This window comes from Rhineura floridana, chromosome 1 (assembly GCF_030035675.1).
Source record: "Rhineura floridana isolate rRhiFlo1 chromosome 1, rRhiFlo1.hap2, whole genome shotgun sequence".
In the NCBI taxonomy this organism is placed as follows: Eukaryota; Metazoa; Chordata; class Lepidosauria; order Squamata; family Rhineuridae; genus Rhineura; species Rhineura floridana.
The window spans coordinates 216,770,127-216,786,356 of NC_084480.1; the positions used below are offsets into that span (position 1 = coordinate 216,770,127).

At 40.8% G+C, this 16,230-nt stretch overlaps 1 protein-coding gene and 1 long non-coding RNA gene across 8 annotated transcripts in view; one reads left to right on the forward strand and one right to left on the reverse strand.

Annotated features, from left to right (window-relative positions):
* The window catches only part of RNF144B (ring finger protein 144B), a 95,098-nt gene that overhangs the window by 72,319 nt on the left and 6,549 nt on the right, over positions 1-16,230 (forward strand). For 6 of the 7 annotated variants that reach the window (XM_061593053.1, XM_061593088.1, XM_061593096.1 and 3 more), the window contains exons 3-4: positions 6,094-6,198; positions 15,588-15,648. In XM_061593053.1, coding sequence (XP_061449037.1) covers positions 6,094-6,198; positions 15,588-15,648 — 166 coding nt within the window. The remainder of the gene's footprint in view (positions 1-6,093; positions 6,199-15,587; positions 15,649-16,230) is intronic. The other variant, XM_061593106.1, reaches the window with a different exon arrangement.
* LOC133368640 (uncharacterized) overlaps positions 1-16,230 on the reverse strand; it is a 62,788-nt gene that overhangs the window by 26,698 nt on the left and 19,860 nt on the right. The gene's annotated exons all lie outside the window — the stretch shown is intronic.

The window sequence follows — 16,230 nt, forward strand, 5'->3', positions numbered from 1 at the left end:
AACTAATTTCAACTTTGGAACTACTCTGCTGAAAGACCTTTCCATTTCTTGGTTTAAGATGAAATGTGGAAGCTAATGCAGGGGCTTGGTGAAGTACGTGTCTGTGATATATATTGCTGACATGCAAGGCAGAGGAGACCTTGCATCATTTTGGAATACACCACTTATGTCTGGGACGTTGGTCTGAGTTTGTGCTTTGGACAATCTGGTGTTATCGGTTTCATGACTGTCTTACTGCATCATAACCCCATTCATTTTAAGGGACTTGCAGAGGCAGAGTGAGGAACAGAGTAGTGGGCCCCTTAAATCTATGGTGAAAATCAACATTCACAATTTACTTTACCTGATGGAATGTCCCTTTCTTAAATATTACTATATGTTTATGACTCTTGGTAATTAAATGATGTGGAAATGGGCAAGTAATCATAAATCTTTGAATGTTTACACCAACCCTTGATGCAAAGTCATGAAACAGCATGTTCTTTTTTTGGGGTGGGGAAATGTTATAACCTCAGCACAAGGACTTTTCTGTTAAACCATGTAACTGCTTACACTGGCTGCAGCCTACAGCTTGTTGAGAAAAGTGGTCCTTTGCAGCAAACAAAGACTATATGCTCTCAGTCATTAGCTGAGAAGTCTGACTTAGGAGTACACAAAGGGAGACAAGAAAAAGCAAAATCCCATTTTGATTAGAGGACAGTGTAATCTGATGCTTTTCAAGAGAAAATATTAGCACAGAAGATTTGACTTTCTGGCTTGAACAAGCTAAGCACATGGAGGATAACTTTCTCCATCAGACTTGCTGCTATTATACCCCTTTGTGCTGGTGACATAGAGGTCACCTGGGAGCAGCTCTGGCCCCCAGTTGGTTGACACTGCTACAGCCGGGAAAACGATCAGAACTAGTGAGCCAATCAGAGCACCCAAAAGGGCTTGGTGGGTGGGCCCTGGGTGTGTACCAGAACAGGAATGTCCCTTCCTTGGTCCACAGCTGGGCTATTTAAAACTGTCTAGGTGTCAGCACTCCATTTCCATTGATCACTTGTTAACAGTGCTGGAAAGGATTTTTATTCACACCATAGTTGACCTTTGGTGAGGTTTTTGCCTTCCTCACACCAAGGATACATGACTTTATTGCATTTGTTAACTTTTGTCAGAGCTTTGGCAAGGGAGGACACTGGCCAGGGTCCATAGATAGTGGAGGGATTCCTATATGGGGTATTTTGGGGGCACCTGAATCCATTGGCCTTAGCTTGGGGGGCTGGGGCAGGCTGTGTCGGGAGGATGAGCTGGGCTCCTGGGGGATTGTCAGAAGAGGATTCAAATGGCTGGCAGAGGGAGGAGGGAGGAACTTACCCTCTGTGGAGCGAAGCCGAAACAGAGGACATGCCAGAGATAGGGTCGCCTAGCAACGGGGAGCCTGAGAGCCTTGAAGTTTTAGAATCCCCCCAGACATTCGCAGGCCCTCCCTTCTCCGCAGCTCAGAGCAAGAGGGAGGGCTGATCACAGCAGAAAGGCGGAGAGATGGTTTACCCTCAGCTCCTCCTTTATCACCCATAGGGGAATCGGACACTTCAGAAGAGGAGGAGGTGATGCCTCCCCCCTCACCACGCACACGCAGACGGTTGAAAAGACAGGAGAGAAGGGGGGGAAGGCGGGCAGTACCTGAGGGGGAGTTAAGGAGGAGCGAAAGGTTGCGCGCCCGTTTAGCCCCTTCTTAAAGAACAGGCGGGAAGCAGCCCCTTGCTCTGTCAACTTTCTCCCAATGTTGCAGGACCTGTATCCCTGTATTGCTTCATGAGAAAGCGCAGTCTTTGTTGGACATTACTCTAATAAAACACGAATTAACTACAACCTCTGGTCTGGTTCCTGAGTCGCATCCTGGGCCTGACAGGCTGCCACATACCCAGGTTGATGATGGTATGCCCATGAGGAATGCCCTGCACCACAGAGGGACCTTCATCATCAGCTTATTGCAGGCAACCAAATACAGGTTTTAGCCAGATAAAACACTAATACACAGAGGCAGTATTTAAAACCTTTAACAGTGGTATCTAAAACTGTAACAAACGTTATAACACATATAACATTTAAAACTAAAACTCAGATCTCGAGGCAAGCTTGTCTAATCTGAGCAGCTCTCACTGCAGATTTTGCTGTGCTGACCATTACAGATCCATCTGGGCTGGTCAACAAATATTTGATCTTCTCTATATCACTAGAGGAGGAGGAAATTGCCACTAGAAATTTCTCTAAAAATTTGTTCCTTAATGTCTCATACAGTTTACAATGTAACATAAAGTGGATGGTGACCTCTACCTTATGGCCACCACAAATACAGATGTGCTGATCTCTAGGAATTCTCTTGTATCTTCCTTCAAGGAAGTTAGTTTTCATTGTCTGACAGCGCAAGGCGGTAAATGCCTTTTCGGAGAAAAGGTGGATTTAATTCAGACATATTTCTCTTCCTCATGATGCTCTTTAATAAGGGGAAAGGTAATGGAGAATCTAGATGAACTAATAGCATCCATATCCTTCTTTGCAAAGAAATCTTGAAGATGCCTTTTGATATTACATCGGCTGGACAGAATTCCCGCAGCAATAAGTGACTCTAGATCAAGGTCATATTTCCATAGCAATAATTTGCCGTTAGCTAGCCAAGTATTTTGAATAGGTAAATGTAGCTGCTCTGTTATACACAATTTGACCAGTTCATTTGAAGAGTAATTCAGTTTTAAAAGGTAATAAAAATGGCCCTAAGAATAAAAAATAAAATTGGCATTGCGCCCACTTCTGCTCAAAGATAGGCTGCGGGCGTTCCTGGTGGAAGACCCAATAAAATATGTATAAAACTGTTTTGGACAGATTCCAGTTGATCTGGCTTGGGAATACCCCCGAGTTCTGCCCCGTATACCATCTGTGGGATAACCTTGGCAATAAAAACTCTTAAGGCTGGTATAGCAAGGCTCCCACCCATGACTTTTGCAAATTTCAACACAGACTGCATTGAGCTTTGAGCTTTTAACTTATTGGCCTGCCAGTGATTATTCCATGAACCATTATATGCAAAGTAGATCCCCAGATAATTAAATATGTAGGCCTGTTCTAATAGATGACCGTCAAGAAACCATTTGTGTGTAGCTGGACGTTTGCCAAAAACCATAACTTTGGTCTTGGCATAGTGCACACTTAGCTGTTCTTTCTCACATATGTCCCCAAACATTTTCAGTAGTGTCTTCATACCAATCTGGGTCTGGGACAAAAGGACCATGTCATCCGCATATAACAAAATATTTAATTTCCATGAACCAAGAGCAACTGGAAAGTTAGATTTATCAACTAATTGATCTATAATGTCATTCACATATATATTAAACCACAAGGGCGCTAATAAGCAACCTTGTCTCATTCCTTTAGTTGAGGCAATTACCCCTGACAGCTGACCTTCCCTACCTACCCTAACTTGATGCTTGGTATCTGTATAAAGATTCCTTATCAGAATCAGAAGACGTTCATCCATTCCAAGTCTCCATAATTTTCTCCAGATAATCTCTCTATTTATCCTGTCAAAAGCGGACGTCAGATCAACAAAAGCTGCAAAGAGATATTTCCTAGGGGCTGCTGTGTATTTTTCTCTCAGATGGTTTAGAATAAAGCATTGATCTATAGTTGACTTCCCATGACGGAAGCCAGTTTTTTCGTCCCCAATAATATTGTTATTGTCTACCCAGATTTCAACCTTATCCAATAAGTAATGTGTGTATAGTTTAGAGGATGTCCAAAAGACTAATTGGACGATAGTTGGCTGGGAGAGATTTATCTCTTTTTTAAAAAATTGGGACCACAATACTTTGGTCCCATCCCTGAGGCAGTCTGCCAGAGGAATTTACATAAGTAAAGAGTTTTCCTAATACTGGAGCCTACCAATTTGGATTATCCAAAAACATCTCAGGGGGTATCATATCTTCCCTAGGGGCTTTCTGTCTGCGTAGGCGAGATATTAAACTTTTCACCTCAGAAGTAGTTACTGGGGGCCAAGCAGCAGTATCCTTAATATCAGGAATTTGAATGGGTGGAAGTGTTTTCATCAAAGTTAAATCAGAGTTAAATTTTAAAAGTTGGTTAAAATGGTTCTCCCAGGATTTAGGGAGGATTAAATCATCCAGGCCGTATTTCCTGCCCTTAAGCTTGCAAGCCACCAAGTTCCAGAACTTTTAAAAATCTTTGGAAGTTGCAGCCTCTTCAATTTCTGACCACATTGAAGCGTAAAAGGCAGCTTGTTTATGTTTCAACAGCTTCCTATAGTAACGTCACTTCTCAATCCATGCTTTCCTCATTGGGGAGGTAGCATTAAGACTAGCATGCCTGTGTGACACATGGAGATCTCTTGCATGTCTACAATCTGCACCAAACCACTTCATAGATCGGGGGTTTGGCTTATAGGGCAAATTATTTGAGCAGAGAGTACCCACTTGTTGCACAATATCTGAGTAAACTGATAGTGGATCATCAATCTCTGTTCCCATAAATCTATTTCTGAGGGACAAAATCTATTTCTGTTAAAGAGAACCTCCTCTACTTTTAGTTGGATCTCAGGAATCCACCTCAGACTTCGCCTCCCTTGCTGAATATAGGGAGGTTCACAACTCAGACCTTTTGAGGAGGCTTCTTGGAAATCCGCCAGTTCCATGCACAGCAGCTGGTGATCGCTCACCGATTGAATTCCCACAACAAAATTCTTTATGTAGAGGGCACATTCATAATTACATAAAAATAATCTATAACAATCCCTTCCTTAAGGGAGGAGTATGTAAAATTCCCTGCTGCCTTATTATGCCCGGTACCATTGCAGATGAACAGTCTACATTTGTAAATTAACTTAAACAAGGTGGTACCTGTGGAATTGATTCGTTTGTCCATGGATTTCCTGTAAGGGAGGTAGGCTATATCCTCTCAATTCAAACCAAACCTTTCATTGGCAATTAAATACTCATCACTTATTCTGGCATTGAAATCTCCCATCATTATCTAAAGATGTAGGGAACTGTTGATTAATTAGTTCCAGATGGGATTACAAAATATTTCATATATCTGGGTTAAAATCTCTAGATCCTCTTGGTGGAATGTACACATTTATACAGATTAGTGCCAACCCATTTTGGCTTTTCAGATATATGGTTTGGATAGAAGGGGAAGTAGAATCAATTACCTGGGTTTCTACATTTAAACTAGTAGCCACCCCCAAAACAAGTCCTCCTCTGCTTCTTCTTTTCTTTTGATCCTTTCTTGGTGGAATTGAAAACAGGCTAAACCCCTGTATCTCAATTTTAGGCACCCAAGTCTCTTGTAGGCCAAACAGCTGGAACTGTGTGAGAAATTAAAAAAAAAATCCCTCGTCTTGGTATTCCACCCTGAAATATTCCAGGATAGAAGTTTTAGGGGTATTTGTTGGGGCTTGGGATTTACAATCCCTGCCACTTAGGGGAACGGGGGTTTAATTTTTACGTTCTCACAGTACTCCCTCTGTCATTTGGGGGGAGGGGTTATTACATCTTTGGGTTGAGCAATGGATACTATATGGGGTATTGGAGTGGGCACCTGAATGCCTTGGCCTTAGCTTGGGGGGCTGGGGCAGGCTGCCACATACCCAGGTTGGTGATGGTACGCCCATGAGGTATGCCCTGCACCACAGAGGGACCAAGAGACTGGCAACTGCCTCTTGGGGACAGGATGCCCAAGGGCCTGCATCGAACAGCAGACAGGCTGCCAGATAGATCTTTGCTCTATACTTTTCCAAACTCTGATATATCTGTAACCAATAAAGTTGTGGCCAGATCTTACCCATGCACTGGTCTTGTGTGTATTTATTGCTCCTGCATGGCTAGCCTATGTGTGCCTCAATACAATGAATGTATTTGTATTCAGTTGTTTAAAAGTAATCTTTGCTTTGCAATCATAACTAAAGTTCTTGGAACACTGAAGGTCTAAGATAGCCAATACAAGCAAGTGAAGATACACTGTAACTGTGTCGGTTAGTTAAATTATGATTTGTAAGATTTCTGTCTTATTCCCCCCCCCTTCCTTCCTCTTTAGTGCCTAAAACAGTATATGCAGCTGGCCATCCGTGAGGGTTGTGGTTCTCCCATCACTTGTCCAGCCATGGTGTGCTTAAACCACGGGACTCTGCAAGAAACTGAGGTATCTACACTTGTTGCCTCTTTTCTTTTTTTAATGTTCTTTGTTCATTTACATAATGAATACATTAGACTGTTTCCTCACCTTAATTACTCTAATGACTGCTTGGCAGGAGGCCCACTTGACAGGAGACACTAGAAGCAAGCAGATGGTTTTCTTCTTGTTTTTCCTTTCCTGGGGAAATGTTTACTTGGCATTCAGGCGGTCTCAAAATTGTCTGCTTAAAAGTCAGAACATCCCCAGCCTGAATGTCACCAGACCTCCTTTAGAAAATGGAATATGTATGGCATTCTGGGTTGTAAAACACAAATTGTAGCAAGTCTGACCTGTCACCGCTTAAATTGTAAACTGGAGGCAACAGAACTTGAAAGGCTTTCTGGAGAAAGGTGATGGTATTTATGAGTACACAGAAGGGTGTGTATTGGTTGGGGCACAAAGACCTGAACTTGCAATGATGATTCTGAAGAAAGCTTGGAGGTGAAATTGAGGGTGAGAACCTGAGTGATGTAACACCTGTTTAAGGGCTAACAATTTTTTTATAACACTAGGGCCATTGCACATCAACCCCCCTCCCTACACACAGGCAGGGACTCTCAAACACACACACACCTTAAAAACACAGGTGTGCACACACAGGGACTCCTAACCCTCATGGACTCCCAAACACACACACACACACACACAGGGACTTCCACAGAAATGCGTGCACACATACAGACTCCTGCCCCCCCTTGGGACTCCCAAACACCCAGGGATTTCCAAACACACACGCCCCCCAGGGACTCCCAAACATGTTGCTCTACCCCCCCAATGGGTTGCCAAGCTTCCTCTTCTCTTCCCCCTGCCGAGTCACCAAATATCCCCCTTTCCCCCCCATTAGACCTTTTCCTGTGAGGATCAGGGAGGCGACATGACACAGTAACAGCAGAGAGTGGCTGGGGCAGCACCTCAGCAAACACCTTGCTCTCCCACCACTTCCCTCTTCCCTGCCTTCCGCCGCTGAGGCTGTTGGGGCGGCAGCAACAACAGACCAGGATGGTCAATGAGCTACCCCAGCCTGTCCTGACTGTTCTTCCATGACTTGCCCAATCTGCCCCGCTTTCCCACCTTGCTTGCTCACTCGCTTCATGCCCGCCTCACTTGCCCCTTCTCCACTGTTCTCATTTGCCTCACACCTGCTGTACCTTATGCCTGCTGTGGAATATTGCCGTCACACTGTATGATGGTGTGATGGCTTACAAAAATTAGGAAGGGAGGCGCGGTGGGAGGGCCTTTGTGGACTATTGTAGATTACACTTCAGATACCCTGGGGTGTGGGTGTTGATGGTGCTGCTGCTGCAAGTTCTTGTTAGCCTGGTTAGATTACTATTCTGTATTGTTTGTGTTTTGATAATTGCCTAGAGGTTTATTGAATGAGTTGCCTGATAAATATAAAAAATAATGACTGAAGACAATAGTAGTGGTTTACAGTTAAAATGCTTGAGGGGAACCGATCTAGCTAGGCTTTGGTGTCTGCAGGATATGAGGTAAGAGGTCGTAAGGTTTTCCCTAATCGCATTGCCTTCTTGCAACATACAAGTGATGCAGTACATAGAAGTGGTGCTCTGCTATATACGCAGCATATGAAAGCACTTAATTCACCAGAATGTATGCCATGCAAGTGAAAGACTTGTGAATTCCCACAAGATTTATATGATTTTTAAGACTGCATTTGCAAGTGGTGCGAGTCAAGTATTCAACTTGGATTTCACATTTGGCAAATATTGCAAAGGGTAGCACCACTACCCTGATCTTTTGCTCTGCTAACATGGGCCTGAAGCCTTCACTTCTTTATTATTTTACCAGTTTTGAAAGTGGGGAGTGTGCACTTTCAAAGCTTGCATGAAAAACACAAAACAATGTTGGAATATAATTGTGTTTGTAAAGCTCCTGAAATCTAAAGATCTGTTTCAATTAGCTAAGCAAGAGGGCACTGGAGGGTATGCATTAATGGGCCATTAATGTTTTCCTTTGTACTCTAAGGGGCAAAGGATTGAATGAATAAACAATGAAGAATGTATTTAATGGTCCATGAATGATGGAATGCGCTGAATTCTGTTCAGGGTGATTATTCATTGTGTATTTATGATCTTCACTGAGCATGTAACAAACAATAACTCCTGAGCAGACTAGGAGCAATAACAAGTACTGAACTTGGTGGCATTAAACTTTTAACAGCCTGATTTTGCTTAACACATAGGGCAGCTTCACAGCTCTCCCTGCTGCCACCTGTTGTTGTTCTGCCTACTGGGTTCTGATCAGATCTCCATGTTGATCTTTCACTATATTTTTTTTATAAAAAAAGATGTCCTAAGTTCTGGTCAGTCTTCCACCTCCTCCCAAGAGCTGGCCAGTGATTTTTGGCATGCATTATTTATTTTATTTTTATTTATTTAGTTAGTTATTCAATTTGTATCCCGCCCTTCCTCCCAGCAGGAGCCCAGGGTGGCAAACAAAGCACTAAAACACTCTAAAACATCATAAAAACAGGTCTTAAAATATATTAAAACAAAACAGCATTAAAAATGTTTTAAAAAAAACTTTAAAAAAGGGTTAAAACGTTATTAAAAAACAAATTAAACAATTCTGACACAGATGCAGACTGAGGCCTGGTATTAACCTAAAAGTGAGGCATGTATGCCTTATAAGCTGTTTCCATTGTTGGGTTATACTGTGAAATGGAAATGGACTGCCTTCAGGTCGATCCCGACTTATGGCGACCCTATGAACGGGGTTTTCATGGTAAGTGGTATTCAGAGGGGGTTTACCATTGCCTTCCTCTGAGGCTGAGAGGCAGTGACTGTAAGTGCACTGAAAATCAGTGGGATTTCCGCGCTCATCATCTGTTTTCCCACCACTAATCTGTCTGTTACCAGAGATAATAATCCATTGCTTGTGCCAGAACAGTGGGGGGATAAAAAATGGGAGGCCCCTTCAAAGCCAAAATTTTTGTTGCATATAGGACGTAATGATGTTACTGATATAGCCCACCTTCCAACAGAAGGTCAACTCAGTCCACGTTTTGGGTAACCTAGAGAGGAAGAGTAGCCCAAAGCAAGTGATGAACAGGGAGGAGGAATGGAATTCAAACTGCCTATAGCCAGCAACTTAGGTGTGTTTCTATTGGCCATTTCCCGTTGGGGACTGGTCAGTGTGCTCAAAACCTTGAGGCCCCTTAATGGTCTGTTTTGGGGGAGCACACGTATCCTCCTAAACCAGGGGGATGGAATACGTGGCCTTTAACTCCCATCAGCCCCAGCTAGCCTGGTTACGGGTAGTGGTAGTCAAGCAACATTTGGAGGGCCAAATGAATTTTGTTGAAACCTGAAATAATATTAATTTATGACACAGGTTCCTTGGGATTTATTTTTTCAAAAACAACAAATATAATACTTCAAGATGAGATTATAGCATTTCCATGGCAACTAAAAGTAGCAATCCTTGAATAGTATCCACTGACAAAATAATAACTGTAGGTTGCTGTTCTTTTAAACTGCCTAATGCCACTAGGTTTTGTGAGTGAAAATTCTGCCCTAATTTCTTTGGAACAAGATTTTGCTTGTAATGAGAGTGTGTGAGGTGGCACTCCAGATCAGATACGGTATTGTGTGATGGCTATGATTGGTGTGAAATTATTTGACCAAATTTTGCCATAACGTCTTTGGAACAAGATTCTGTGTGTGTGTGTGTGTGTGTGTGTGTGTGTGTGTGTGTGTGTGTGTGTGTGTGTGTGTGTGTGTGTGTGTGTGTGTGTGTGTGTGTGTGTGTGTGTGTGTGTGTGTAGGCATGTATGATGGCATTCAATTCAGTTATTATGGCACTCAACATCAGATAGTGTATTACATTACGGAATGACTGGTATAAAAGAAATCATTTATTGAGAAATTGCGATATCAGCCCTCAAATTATGATAATTTACAAGTTTTTAGATGTCTCCTTAACTGATTTTGACATTGTCAGAGTCATTATGAAGTATTTGATAAAGTATTCTAGACTGACAGTTACAACTCTTCAAAGGTCCCTCATGTATGTAGTCATACAAGCAGTTGCAGATTATCTACAGAACTAGTTCTAATCCAGCAGGATCATGATGACATCATATGATGGAGCCATGATGTGAGCTGAAGGCTGAGAACCTGACAAAAAACTCCCTGCTATTGTCTGCCAATATGATTTCCAGGTATTTGCTCTGTCTGAAGATATACCATTATGGGGCATATTGATTTCTAGCCTGTGAGAAATCTGCAATAGAAAAAAAACTAATCTTATTCATGGAAGACACGGTACTTTAGGCAAGAATGGAAAAGAATTACAGAATGCAGGAAATGTTCTGTAAACTATGTGTATGGAGGAGATACTTGAGGAATCACTTTAAGTTATCTGGGTTTTTTTAAGTGTCTAATGTATATATACAGCATTGCCCTGTGTACTGGGGATTTGCTGAGTTTGGTGTAAGTATTTAAACATAACTGCATGTCAGTAGAGGAAACAATAGTCCATCCTGTAAAAAAACCTGGGGGAGGTAACTGAAGCAAGACAAACAACTACCTCTGTCCTCACAGAATAAAAGTGTAATTAAATCTATTTGTCTTTCCCCATCTTCCTATCCTGACTTAACCCTGAGCCCTATAAGCCAGCCCAAGAAGGTGACTTCATTTACCTTATTTCAAAAAGATGTTCAGGCTTGGCCACAATGTGCTGTAGGAATGAGCTGCATAGTGGAAGGGAGCTACTTGTTCTCTTGTTATCAATGCTGATGCACAGATGGCATCAGAGAGCCATCAAGGGCGCCTCTTAAAAGAAATAGTCATGGGACCTATGGGAGGAAGTGGGACCTAATGGTTTGCATCTCAGAGTGCTGCATTTATTTCAAGTCACAAATAAAATCTGAAATGACAAAGTTTTGGCGCATACTTTCTCAAACTGTTTTTGACAACACAATAGTCTCTTGTGTGGTGGTCCCCCTAAATTCCATTATATGTTCTGGATTTGTTTTGTTTTGGGGATCTGTAGCAGAGCAGAGAAACCTTGTCCAAAGATTTTTGCTTTTGAATATCTAATTATTTCATTTCTATCTGTATACATTGCTGTTTCTAATAAATCCATAAAGACTTATTCTAAATGGCAAGGGAGTTTTCTAATGGAACAAATGAATATTTTATGATGGATGTAATATGCAGGCTTTTGTTAGAGTAGGGATAGTAATAATCTTACATGCTATGGAAACCAAATGTAGTGATGATATTGGAGGGAAAATAAATTAAATCTTCGCTCTTGATTTATAGAAATGTGTTCCCTGAAACATCTTCCATTATGTGGCATGCAGTACTGGCACTTAAATATTTGCAGTGTGGACTAGGTGAATTATTCGTAGATCTAATATATATATAATATAATATATCTAATATATAATAGATCTAAATAGACCTGAGAAATTATTATTTTGGACTTGCAGCAATCAAAAGTGTATGGTACTATTTTTGTCCTGGAGGGTTTAATAGCTAGCACACTTTTGTAAGGCAGTTCTATTTATCATAAAATATACACCATTAGAGTTTGTGTTATGTTCAGAAAACAAGTATCCATAAGTGAGCTACTTGTGTGAGCAGCTGAAGAGGTTATCGGAGTGGAGATCCTAAGCTGATGCCATTACCTTCTCACATGTGAGAGGGCTTTCTTTGAGGCAGTCTCTCAAACTCAAACTGAGGCCAACCTGTTAAGTCAATGGAATCCTTTTGAACTGGCGCCTGGCAATGGATCCTATCCCTGACATCAGCTGTACTGCAGTTGTTATTGCAACATGGGTTTGTATCAAATAAGCAATCCAAACACCTGCTTTTTCAAATAATCTTGGAACAAACTAAGTCGTATCTTTTTTTCCCCAAGGGCATATTCTTTTGTACGAATGAAACTGAAACTGCTTGTGCCTCTCCCCCACTCCCGACTTGGATAAAAACATCTATACTTGAAGAGGATTACTTGGAACAGCTTTTCCTCTCTTAGTTGCAACCCAGGAAAAAACCCCGTGCTATATTTATTTATTTTATTTATAAATGTATCGCTATACCACTATTTTATTTAAAAACATCAAAGCAGCTTAAAACAAGTTTTTTTAAAAAAACACACGATAAAAACACTAAAATCACAATAAAAACAGAGGTCAACTATTGCAAAAGACATCTTCTTAATTGGCTGCATAAGCCTGGTGGAACAAAGGTTTTCAGCAAGCAAAACTTAAAACAGAAGGTGCCTGCTTTATCTCTGCTGGCAGAGTATTCCAGAGAACTGGGCCGATGACACTGAAGGCTCAATTTTGTGTTGATGTTAAATGAGTCTCGCCAACTCGGGGAATGACCAAAGCTGTTCCTGCAGATAATCTCAGTGACTGAGCTGGGATATAATGGTTCAGGCAGTTTCTGAACCAAGGTCAGGCAGGACCCTGGACCTAAGTTGTTCAGAGCTTTGTAAATTAATACAAGGCCTTGAACCTAGCTGAGTAGTGGATGGGCAGCCAGTGCAGATGTTAATACGCTATATGCTCGTGTTTCCAGGATCAAAGTCCAAATTATTAATATTGAAGGAAGATGCTAAAGGCACTCACTCTGATTCAAGTTAATTCTTTTATGTCTGTGGATGTGTTTGTGATGGAATGATTAACATCTTGCATCAGATGATATTCCAAGTGCATTCATGAATTGATATTTACATACATATGACCATTATCACATAGCCTGGTCATCTGAACCTTCCAGCACATTGTCCTCATTGTCAGTCTTAATTTTATAGCAGTAAACAGGAAAGAAATCGTACATGTTAGGATGCTCTGAAAATGGATCAACAGGTTGTCTGAATCTGCCTTTAGAGGGCTCCCCATCAGCTGTTCCACATGGCCAGCCCTAAAGTACCTGAAACGAGTTCTGTTGTGCACTGTATCATCGTTATTCCATACTAGGGATGGGGGATAAATTAAGTTCAGTTTATATATAAAGGGGACCTTCCAAATTTGTACTTTCTGAAACAGTATGCAAAGTAAAACAGAGTCATCCTTTGCAATTTGCACTTCTCTGAATTTTGCAATGCAATTCTCCAGCCAAGTAATGCATACAAAATGCATATCCGGGGGGGGGGGAAGCTGACATAAAAATTCATGTATTGTGTGCATTTTTCTGAAGGTGTGCATAAAAATTGCCACCCTGGACTCCTTTGGCAGGAGGGTGGGATATAAATGTAATAAAATTAATATATTACTGGAAATAACATACAAAAATGCATTTTATTACAGAAAATTGCTTTGTAAAATTGTGTATATTAGGCAAATTGCATACAAATATGTATATATTAGGAGTAATTAGCAAGAAAATGCTATTGAATTTTCATGAAGAGAGGCCTTTTTTTTTTAATTGCAACCTGATATTGAAATGTGCAGAACTGAACTTTAAGACTGGAAGACTGAGAACCTGAATTGATAGATTCGCCCTTCTCTACTGCTGTTACACAAGGGATTGCTTGTGACCCCTCTTGCATTTTTGAGTCACTAAACTCATTTTAATATTATGGCCTCTAATATGTTATATTTTTAGTTGTACTGATATGCATCAGCATCTGAACTTTAATGTAGAAAGCTGCCCCTTTCATTGCTTCTCTCCTCCCCATTTCACATATGGCAGTTATCCTGCTTTATAAATTAGTGAAAGGTAGAATGACCTGAGAAAGAATGTCTACCTGCTATACCACACTGACAGATGGGTGGTAAGTTGAGTCAAGAATTAGAAGGGAGCATGACGGATTAGATGATCTAGTACTTTTCAGTGGCTGCTCTTGGTCTGTTACTATCACCAGGAGCTAGGGGAGGCATTATTGGCATAGGTAACTGGGTGGCTGTGTTTCTGGCTCATAGGGCCATTCTGGCTCAGCTGTGAGCAGCACACTTTGACTGTATCAAAGAGTTGTATATCCTGCTATTATCTTACAGCCCTCCGCACCCTCCATTGCATTGATTTATGATGTACCAAGTTTCTCTGCTTAATCCAGTGTATCTAGCAGTTATGCGCTAACCAGTTTTCTCAAAAGAATAACACAGATTCATCCTAGGACAAACAGTGAAAAATGATGCATCTTCAGTGTGTGCTGTTCTTCTATAGCTACTCATCCATAAGCATCTTAGATCTGGGAGAGATCCCACAGAGTATTTAGTTTAGCATTCCACAATGACTCCTAAAGAATGCCTATTATATGCCCCCTTTCTTTTTTACATCCTCTTTTAAATACTTGAAAAATGGGGAATTTCCTTGTTGCCTAACCTTGAACATAAAGACACATATCAAGAATTGCTTGCTAGAACTCTTATCATCTTGGTAGATCTTTCCAAAATTTCTTATTGCCAACCTTTTGTGAATTGACTATTGAAATGTCATTTGGCATTTAAGGCATTAAATGCATTGGTACAGATACTTTCCAAATCATAGCCTTGGCTATAGTAACGAAAGCACATTAAGTGATTTGGGAGTTTACTTTTTCTGCTACAACATCATATTGTTATCTTCAATTAATTATCCCATGCTTTTTTCATATTGCCTAATTTGTTTTCATTTGGTTTTGTTTCCTGTTCTCTCTGTAGTACAGTATATTTTATTGATAACAGTCCGGTATTATGAGGCTTGTGAATTCAAAGACTGGCCAGCTGAGGGAAGTACATTGCAAACCTGAGAGTGTCCTTCGTGTACTGAATTGTCGTCAGCAGTGTGAATCAGTATAGTGCTGGCAAGAGTATCGATTTTGCAGTAAAATTTGAAGAAAGTGCCTTTTATTATGAGATACTTAATTCTTATTTACTCCCAATTAAAAGTGGGCATTTGAAATGAGTGGAAGTTGCTTATCTTGCAAGTTGTGTCAAAATGGGTTGAAAAGTGCTTTCAGTCATGATACCATTGCAAACAAGGCAGTCCATGGAAAGGTGGATAATTGTTGTTTGTGTTTTGTTTTTTGAATGTCTCATTGAAATGAGTAAGTTGGGCTGGTGCAGGTAATGCAGGTCTGATGAACTGCACCCCAAATTTCTAGTCTTACCCATGTTTGTGTTAGCAGAACTGAAAATAGTTTACAGTTGAGTTTTTGTAAATTTCTTTTTGTCACTTTACCATTCAACATTTGGGTTCCTCTTCTATCTGCAAATTGATAGTGATTTTAAATTTTAAGTTTTCTGATCTCTCTCTCTTTCCTCCTCTCTCTGAGTATATGGAGCAAGGGAAGAATAATGGAAGACAACTTCATCAGACATTGTTATTAGGCTCAATTTTAGGATTAGATAATTTCTTATCTTCCATCCTAACATTTTGTCTCGTTCCTTGTTTCAGATCTCCAGTTTGGTACCTCCTGATCAATTTCAGTTATACCAGCGATTGAAATTTGAAAGAGGTGTGACTTGTACATTAATTTAGTGGGGTTAATGCTAAATATACTTGTATAATTAAATTCACAAAGTAATTATTACAACAAGCAAAAAATGGGAAGGCTTATTAAACAAATGCCTTTTTAAAGAGGTGAAATGCAGGAATATGAACAAAGCTAATGCTTGAACATTAAAAAAGAAAGCTATAGAGAGCCAGTGTGGTGTAGTGGTTAAGGTGTTGGACTATGACCTGGGAGACCAGGGTTCGAATCCAGACACAGCCATGAAGCTCACTGGGTGACCTTGGGCCAGTCACTGCCTCTCAGCCTCAGAGGAAGGCAATGGTAAGCCACTTCTGAATACCGTTTACCATGAAAAACCCTATTCATAGAGTCTCCATAAGTCAGGATCGACTTGAAGGCAGTCCCATCCATATAAATAAAATACGTGGTGGATGTTATTGATTTAATGTTTTTAACTGATTGCTTCCAACTCTGCTATTCTATGATTCTGTGAATGACTTCCCCCAAAGAATCATGGGAACTGTAGTTTGGTAAGGGTGCTGGGAAGTTGTAGCTCTGTGAGGGGGAAACTGCAGTTCCCAGGAT